Source organism: Vanellus vanellus (assembly GCF_965231255.1).
Source record: "Vanellus vanellus genome assembly, chromosome: 3".
Classification (NCBI taxonomy): Eukaryota; Metazoa; Chordata; class Aves; order Charadriiformes; family Charadriidae; genus Vanellus; species Vanellus vanellus.
Genome location: NC_138907.1, coordinates 91,117,098 through 91,126,813, shown reverse-complemented (window position 1 = coordinate 91,126,813; position 9,716 = coordinate 91,117,098). Strand labels below are relative to the sequence as shown.

Sequence of the window (9,716 nt, the reverse complement as noted above, 5' to 3'; positions counted from 1 at the left end):
ACTTCCTGATGAATTAACAGCCACATGAAATGGTGGAATTGTGCATCCGCAAAACAATCATTCTGAATAGCCGAAGGCTACGTAAGTGTGTGGGAGAGGAGCCTCTTCATCGTGTTTTATCAGGCTTTTGAAGGCTTGGTATTTCTTCTCTAAAGTGCAGATTCTGATTTTTTTGCTCCTGCTCCTTACATGCAGACTAGAGCCCCACATGCAGAGCTGCTTCTGACACACCTGTAGATATTTAGGGGATTGCTGCAAAACTACACTAGGTCCAACACAATGGTGCACAGCTATAGAATGTGCTTTACCTAAGTGCATGTGGCCACGTGCACCGAATTTTACAAAAAAAACATATAAATAATAGGGAGGAGGATGTTTGGTGGCAGTTTCAGGAAGGCGGGACCAGATCCACACAAACACGCGGGACCAAGGTGCACACGACTGTGCTACAAAAATCTCTGCCGAGGTTTCATGAGGGTTTCCCAAGAGCAGTCTTTTAATACCGAACTCGCCATTATTAATTTATTGCCTTCCAGGGACTGCAGATACGTTTACTAGAGGATGTGGGGTTGATTTAGCCTACACTCAGCTTCATTCCTGGGCAAAGGGGTTCCTGGAGATTTTTCTTTTCTTTTCTTTTCTTTTCTTTTCTTTTCTTTTCTTTTCTTTTCTTTTCTTTTCTTTTCTTTTCTTTTCTTTTCTTTTCTTTTCTTTTCTTTTCTTTTCTTTTCTTTTCTTTTCTTTTCTTTTCTTTTTTCTCTTTTCTCTTTTCTTTTCTTTTTCTCTTTTCTCTTTTCTCTTTTCTCTTTTCTCTTTTCTCTTCTCATTCTTTTCTTTTCTTTTCTTTTCTTTTCTTTTCTTTTCTTTTCTTTTCTTTTCTTTTCTTTTCTTTTCTTTTCTTTTCTTTTCTTTTCTTTTCTTTTCTTTTCTTTTCTTTTCTTTTTTCTCTTTTCTCTTTTCTTTTCTTTTTCTCTTTTCTCTTTTCTCTTTTCTCTTCTCATTCTTTTCTTTTCTTTTCTTTTCTTTTCTTTTCTTTTCTTTTCTTTTCTTTTCTTTTCTTTTCTTTTCTTTTCTTTTCTTTTCTTTTCTTTTCTTTTTTTCTTTTCTTTTTTCTTTTTAATGCAGTAAAATAAAAATGTGCTGCTGCAGCCAAGAGAAACTGCGGACTGTTACTTATCTTTATGAGTGACAGCTTCCCTGATCAGACTCATTTTAGCAGGGCGAACACAGGTTAAAGATTTGAGCCATTTCCCCCGTCTTACTTTTAATCTATCAGCACGTCCTCCAGTTTTCCATGGTGGTGTTGCTCAGGTGATTCACGTTCTCACACCTTGCTTTTGCCCTCCCTCTTCCCAAATTCTCCTCCCACCTTAAAAACGCAACCTACTAAAGCACAGCATTCATACTCCTCCTCGCTTTGGGAAGGAGGGCTCACAACACCCCGCATACTCAGCTGGTGTTCATCTCTCAAAAAAATCCCCCCCAAATTTAAGCAGAGGAGCTGGAATGAACTCACTCCAAAGCATAAGAGCATCCATCCAGGCTGGGATTTTGAAAGAGAAGCAAAGGCATTTGGACTTAGCTGGTTTCCAATCCCCCGATTTCCATCTGCGTCTTTGGGCATTGCAGCCGCCTTTGTCAGACTGCCTAAAATATTTTGTAACTGAGCAAGTTAACAGGAGGAAGCGTTAGGCCCCGTCCCCCTCCCTTTCCTGGCAGTAACATGGGAGGAAAGGTGACGCCGCACGGGCGGGGATGCCCAAGCGCATCCCCCTCTCCCGGCCAGGCTGGCCGACGGTCCTGTCCCCTGCCCGGCGGCTTTCAAAAGAGGCACTGTGCGGAAGGCGCCCGGCATTCGGCAAGGGGGCTGCTCCTGCGCCTGGAAAAAACGAACGGTCCCAGCAGCTTGTTTGTTTGTTTGCTTTTACAGGGGAATACAGGTTCACTCATCATTACAATAAGCGCATTCACGCTCGCGCTTGGCCGGCCTGAGCCTTCCAAGCCCAGCGCCGCCTATGAATGAGCCTAGTAAGAGCTACATACTGCGGCGCCTCAGTCAATGTTTTTCAAATTTGGGTCAGTCCCGAGGCACCCTGCTTGAAAAATTATTACCACCAGCATTGTAAATTAATATTTTATATTCCCTTGAAGTGCCTTTTGAGGAAATGAGCCTTCATCACAGAGGCATCTCCCCTGTAAGCACGGCAAACAGAAAATACCTCTGCTGACAAGGACAGCATTGTAGGGCAGGGAAGGAGAGTGAACCTTGAAATCTGCGGGAAGAACTGGACCGATTCAGCAGCTGATTCAGGCGGGTACGGGCATCCCCGTTCCCCAGCAGCTCCCCGAGCCGCAGGACCAGCAGCGCCCGTCCGCTCCGGACGGCCCTGCCTTTACACCCAGGGAGCAGCACCCCATTGCCTCCCAAAACCTACCAAAATGGTAAGGTCGAGCTGTCAGCCCCTATCGGACCCATCTCAAGGGCAGCAGGACCCCCGCGTCACTGCCAGCACAGTGGTTCACCATGCACAAGTTGTGGCCATCACAAAACGATCCCCGTCCCAGGACGTAAACTGGGAAGACAGCAAGAGCATGGGGATGCTGCGGCGCTGTTTTGGTTTTTTGGATTTCCGGCCATGCGCTAGGGCGAGGATTTTTGGCACTGGCTGGGGAGGTTCCGCCGCAGCCGAGCGCAGCCGGTCGAAGTTGGCTGGCACGAGGAGAGGCTTTTCAAAACGCCCAGTGCTCCAATCGGGAAGGGGCCAAACGCTGCTCTTCTCAGCAAAGTGCTGCCCTTGTCCTTTCTTCATGAAAGCGGACTCGGTATTCAGCGGGAGGAGGCCAGAGCTATTTCAGACACGGAAGACAGCAGACACAAATCAATAGAAAAAAATAACTTCTTTTTATTTACAAAAAAAAATCCAAATATTGGATGCTGTAAACAAAATTCACAATCTGTTCCCTCTAGAGTCTGTTTTCCATCAGCTCTTTTTTTCGGTCTGTGACAAAGCCTATAGTCAAAATGTTCCAAAAGAGCAATCCAAGGAGCAGTTTGCTGCAACAGGATGCCTTGCAGAAGGCAACAGTTGTAAGGAAATCTGAGGGAAAGCAAATCTGCACAGACTCCTACAGACTGCAGGAGCCTGCAGTGCTTTAGCCAAGCTGTCTTGAAATTTGCAGACTGGGTTTTTTTGTTTTGTTTTGTTTTGTTTTTTACTATTTATTTTGTTAGCAAACCATTATTACAACAGCAAAAGAGTACACTGATTTTCTTTCTTGCAAGGGAAACTCTCTGCATAAAGAAAACCATACAAAAGAATATATTCAAATAGGAACTGAATATGCAATTACAGTTTTTCTTTTTCTGTGCAGTTTTATCTAACACACTTCATTTTCTCAGTAAAAAAAAAAGCTTTTTTTTTTTTTTTTAACTGGTAGGAGCTTCTGACATGATGCAAACCAAGCATTTAATAAGAGGTGTTGAGAAGATTTGTGTGAAGGCCTTTGTGCAAGATAAAAAATATTTAAGTGCAATACGAGAAACTAGAAAAATATAATCTTTTTGGTCTTCTAATTGCCCTTCTATTTTTAGAAGAAATGTTCTTGCATTTGAGAGGACAGCTACATCTAAAGAAAAAAAAAAATTACCCCATTTCAAAGCTCTCAGTTGTTTCATGATCGCTACATTTAACCAAGTTCAGCGCCCTGTTGGTTAGCAGTAAATTCAGCTGCAGCACAAACAGTTTTACTGTAATCAGGTCAATGTTTTTAATCAGTTCAGCTCTTTAAAAGGGGCACTGTCTCTTGTAGCACAAGTTCTAACCTTACATCTGATTGGATGGGAAAAATGAAGTCTAGGAAGCAAGAATGCGGTCATTAACTTTAAAAGTACCAGTGTGCTGAAGAGGACGGGAAAAACCAGTTAAAAAAAAAGTCAGACTTTATGGAGGGGAAGGTGTGCAAACCGCAGAAATAAACCAGCTTTGAAAAGGGGTTCTTATTTTACTCTTGGCCTGAACTCACGTCTTCTTCCCACCTCTAACACCAGGCACCTTTTAAGCTACCAGTCACAAATAAAACAAAGCTCCACCAGTTCCACCACTTGATCATTAACATATGCAAAACAGATCCGGAATACCTATATAATATATATAAAAACATATTATATATGTATCAAAATGCAAACGCTGAAAGGTGCAGTTTAGCTCAGAGCCCTGCTGCATGCACTATAAGGTAACTAGCTGCTGTCAATCATTTAAAAAAAAAAAACAACACAATAAAATTTGAGCCGAGAGGAAGTAACTCAAAACTTTTTTTTCAAGCAACAGAAAAAAAAAAAAAGGGGGGGGGAGGGGGGTGTCCTTCTAAGGAAAAATACATCGTGTCATGTACTATCAGCGTTCTGTGGTTGTGGCACCGCTATAGATTCTCAAACCCTTTTCAAGAGCGGATGACTCATTTATTCGCTGCAAATAGTTGTGGCGAGAGAAGACATACCACATTACCAGCTGATCCTATTTCCCCAGCCTTCCCCACCACCACCCCCTCTCCTCCCGCCCCCCCCCCTCCCCCCCGTAGCTTCCGCTCGCAAATCCTCCCAGGAGCTGGAGGCAAGGGGAGCCCCCAGCCTGCGGAGGGAGGGCCGGAGGGGGACCCGGTGGGGACCCCGGGGTCGAGCGAGGCGAGGAGCCCGGCGGGAGGCTGCAGGCAGATCCGGAGGGTGGGAAAAAGGTGGGGACGAGGGTCGGCGAGTCAACGCCGGGAACGGCGACGAACCCGCTTTTACGTTTCCTGAAGGAGTCGGGCGGAGGGAAGGTGCTTCAGCAAACAAATTCGGGTTCCTGTCAAGTCGCCTCCAGAGCGAAGAGTACAAAGCGCGACAAAAATAGATGTACCTCGCTGGCTCCGCTGGGAAAACGCACCGCCAGGACACCAGTCCTCTCCCTCTCCCCTGCCCCCGTCTCCTCCAACGCCAGACCCTGCCTGCCACCAGGCAGGGCACCGCCAGCTTTCCTTCAAAAGCCTGAATTCCCTTTTCCTTCTTTTGTTTTTTGTTGGTTTTTTTTTGTTTGTTTGTTTGTTTTTTCCTCTTGTTTTCCTCCGTAAGACAAAGCAAAATATTAAGAGTCAAGTGTCACTTAGTCAATAGGTTCTCAAAGCCCAACAAAGAATTTAACACCTTCAGAGATGGCACTGAAGTGAAAACAACAGCGGAGGTTGATTTTTTTTGGTTTTTTTTTTTTTTTCCTTTTTCCCCCTGCTGGTCTTTTGGGAGAGGAAATGAAAGTGAATAGTTATTGTTCCAATGTAACGTGATTCCATTTAAATAAAGTACAGTACTGAAATTGTAAATGCAGTGTGACAACCAGATCAAAGATGTTTAATATTTGCATAAAAATATATATATATAATATATATATATAAAATATAATTTTAAGCAATCGTGCAACACTCTTAAAAAGGGTTCATTTCACATTTGCTAAATTCTAGTGGTCCTGGAATGCATAACGCATTCGATTAAAAATACTCCTTTAAATATTAACAATTAGTGTTCAAATCACCAACTAATACAATATTCTTTAGCTGTCAGGGGGTTTAAATAAACCTATCTTTGATCCACGTTCCACTGAATTACACATCATGGAGGTATGCAGTCACAACATTAGTGGGTTAAATGTCAAAATGGCATTACAGTACAAAATAGTTTAAAAAAAAAAATCAGCTAGTCATATGTTTCTCCATCTGTGGAATTATTATGGCTCACAAGCAACCCACTGAATTACTGTAATCCTTGTTCTTGCAACCAAAGACATTATCTGAATCCCACCTTAATCCTGACTGGTTCATTTACTCCAAATTTCTCAGGTGTGGGTTAAAAATTCACTGCAAGGTGCCCACTGTCCTATGACATCCTGTTGCAAACTGGAAAACACATAGTACTTTATTTAAACATTCCTTAATTGCTACATTTTCCTAGACCACATTAATATATATTGTGTGTGTATATATATAGATATACACCTATAACACGTACATATATACACACACAAACATATATACACACATACACACACGTACCTAGGATAATAGCACACCGACATAACATTAACTCTATACAAGTATTTGCCAAGAAAAAAAATAGGGCATTTCCTCCACCACTTATTCACAAGCTTATGGGTTGGTTTTTTTTGTTTGTATTCCTTGTGTCCCTGATAAAAGAAAATGCATGGTTAAACCACAAAACTAGATTTTTTTTTCCTCACTTCAAATTTTATGAAGGCATCAGGCACTTTTGATTACTGTTGGTGTGTACAAATATAGCAACATCTTTCTTTTCTTTTTTATATATATATATATATATACTCTACTGTATCTTCTTTGCTCGGATAACTTATTTGTGAAATCTTTGGTCCTTGAGTATACTCTGTTTGCCACAGCTGCTTTTCCTGCATTCTCACATTTTTAAAATGTGAGGCACGCACGCAGCTGGAAATAATGGACTTTGTCATCGTACGTGTTTCTGTTTTCATAACTGTACCAATCCACTACCGTTCATTTGGAGCAAGCTGTTTCTGGTAAAGCGTTCTAGTCAAGCAAGCTATACATTCTACACGGTCAATCCATAGACGGCACTTGCTGCAAGCCCCAAATGCAGTAATTCCAATATACATTTTTATTCAGCTTATCTCTGCTTTATGCCTCTAACTTTTAATTCCTGAATATATATATAGAATTGTTTTTTGTGATTTTTTCTTTTTTGTTGTTTTTTTGTTGTTTTGTTTCTTTCATATTCTCCCTTTTGCAGATCCCATTCTAGAGTAAGAATAAAAATAAAAGAAAATAAGGCTTTCCCACCTTCTCTATGCCAAAGCTATGGGAGCAGATATTGCCAACCCATATTGTCATCAAGCATTCCTCCCTCACTTACTTCAGGGGAAGCTGGTTGCTTTTAATGACAGGCCTCTTGTGCTCTGGGTAGGATCCAATTATTTTGGGGTTCTTTCTCGATCATGCTCCCGCTATTTATTAGAAGAACCGCAAGCTTTCCCCAAGCTTGAAAACCAGAGCAGATCATCATTGCACAAAACACCCCATTTCAAAGGGGCGCGTCGCCCCTTCCTACGTCTTAGAAAACATTCTCCCCACCGGGTCTACTAATTTCGGTCCTTAATTACAGGGCAGCCAAGTAGAGTATGTGTGCTGCTGGCAAGGGAACACCGTCTGAACCTGGGCGATATAGTAATTGCTGAAGTTGGCATCTGCTACGTATGGGGCTGGCTGGTAATAGCAGGTGACATTGGCCACATTGGGGATGATATTTTGCTCGGCTAGGACCCGGATGGCCAGCATGGTGATCAGATTCAGAGTCTGTCTCCTCTCATGTCCCATCAGGCACACTGTGCTCTCATTCACCACACCGTGAAGGGTCATGAGATAGTCATACTTGCGGTCCTCTAATCCCACAAAGTGGTTCTGCAAGTAGGACTCCAGCTTTCTCTGCTGTTCTCCAATGTCTGAGAAGTCAATGAAAAACCTTGAGCACATGTATCTCTGCAGGGACTTAATCTCGGATTCGGAGGCAGCCCTAAAGCCCCTTACCAAAAGGTTGCAGTACTTCAGAAGACCACCTCCTCTGATTTCCTCTGGGTTTCTGGTGGCGATGATCTTGTTGCAGAGGTGATCAAAGGCTTCCTGGAAATCCCCATAGACGCTCTCACCAATGATAGTTGGGTGAAAAGTTTCAGTCATCGGATTCTCTGAGCACTCATAAAAAAGCAGCAGGGAGTCCAGCTTGATTTGAAAGGAATCGACACTGAATTCAAACTGCCGCCTCAGAGAGTCCACAAATTTCAGCTCCACATTTTTGCCACTGTTGTTGGACAGGGAGATGAGACTCCATCGGTCTGAATCATTGCATACTTTTACCATTTTCTGCACATAAGCCTCCTATAATTGGAAAGACAAAATGAGCAAATGAAGACACAGAGGCAAGAAATTTCCCCTTCGCTGCATTTGTTCACACACACACCTCCCCCCCGCCCCCCCCCCCCCCGTGTTTCATAAAAGATTTCAAGGAGCCTGCAGATACAAACCAGAGAAGAAATGCTTAGTGTGAGGGCTTGGAGTGCTGTCACTGCAAGGGGATGATCAGGGAAGACGCTCTTCTGGGACTGTGTCATGCAAGGGAAGCATATGGCAACACTGCTTCCTTCAGTCACTTCCAAATACATCTACACACGAAGCCTGTGGCACGCATGCCAAACATCCATGCACTCACACACAAAAGGTCACCGCTACAATCAGATACGAAATCTTTCTTATCGGTTTCCACTTCTCTTTTCCCTCCCCACAAAAAAAAAAAAAAAAAAACAACAAAACAACAACCAACTCAGCAAGCGTTCACAACCTTCAGCCCTGCTCTTTCCCTGCAGGTTCCACAAACCTGCCCCATATTCCAATAATAATAATAAAAAAACCCATCTATTTACTATTTAAGAAAAAAAATAATCTTAAAGGCATTTGGCATTCAGCCGGGGCATGCAGCACAGGAGAAAGCGTGTGCCTGGCAGAAGGTGTTCCCTTCCCGCAGACATTAAAGCCAGCCGAGCTGCCCCCCGGCCACCCCGGGAAGCGGGTCCGGGGCACCAACCTGCCGCAGCGCCCACGGCGGGGAGATGCGCAGCGCCGCGCACACACACACACACAACCTCCCCCCCCCCCCCCCCCCCCACACACACATACACACACGCCCCCGCGTAAAGCAACGCTCCCAGCACATCAAACCAGATGAAAGGGAGGAAAGACTAATTAATCCTGAGGAGCCTCGGGTCAGGAGGCTTTACTGCGGACTCCTCCTCGGTTGTGTGTGTGTAGGGGGGGGGATCACTTGAGGTCCCTGTGGGTCTTGGGGGGGGGGTGGGGGTGGGTATGGGGCGGGGGAAAGTCACTCACGGTCCCTGTGGGTCTTGGGAGGGGGGGGGCGGGGGGGCACCGCGTCCCTCAGAGCACCGCTCCACCCCCGTTCCCCGCAGGCAGGCGCTTCCACCTGCCCGCCCCGGGCACACTGGGCACCGGGCAGGTTTACCTTGAGGGTGAGCGGCGTGATCTTCTCCTTGTTCACCCCCTCGGGTAAGAAATCCAAGAGGCAGTCCAAGACCACGTCCTTCACAGTCTGAAACTCGGCTTCCCCTTTGAGGTCGGCGCAGAAGATGAGGTCCAAGTCCTTGTAGCCCAGCCCGCTGTCCTGGTGGAGGACGTGGCTGGCGGCCGAGCCGTTGAGCCGCACGTCCCGCAGGCCGATGCCCTTCTCCTCCAGCCGGCTCCGCACCACCTTGACGATCTGGCGGGGCTGCATGGCCAGCGTGGGGAAGTTGCCGCGGCCGTGGATGGGGATGGTCTCGCTGAGGATGCGATCCAGCCGCTGCACTTGCTCCCAGCTCAGCACGTTGCAGTGCGCGCTCTCGCAGCCGCCCGCGTAACTCCCGCCGGGGCCGCCGCCGGCCGCCTTCTCATCGTCTGCCATGGTGCGCGGCCGCCGCCTCCCCGGGCTGGACGGCACCGCTCCGGCTCCTCGCTGTCCCCCCCGGGGTCCCTCTCCCTCCGCGCCTAGCAAAAGAGGAGGAAAAACCAGCGGTCAGACAGCGGCGGAGCTCCGCTCCCCACCCCCTGCAGCCGCCCCGCCACCGCCGGACGGCGCCCCAGCCGGGAAGAAGGGG

General features: G+C 46.0%; 1 protein-coding gene across 1 annotated transcript; it reads right to left on the bottom strand.

Annotated features, from left to right (window-relative positions):
- Positions 1-4,573: 4,573 nt before the first annotated feature.
- Positions 4,574-9,557, bottom strand: TENT5A (terminal nucleotidyltransferase 5A). Its single transcript, XM_082481285.1, has 2 exons — positions 9,086-9,557; positions 4,574-7,947 (listed from the first exon to the last, which is right to left on the bottom strand). Exons 1-2 carry the CDS (start codon positions 9,521-9,523, stop codon positions 7,168-7,170), a joined length of 1,218 nt encoding a protein of 405 aa, XP_082337411.1. The 5' UTR covers positions 9,524-9,557; the 3' UTR covers positions 4,574-7,167.
- Positions 9,558-9,716: the final 159 nt, after the last annotated feature.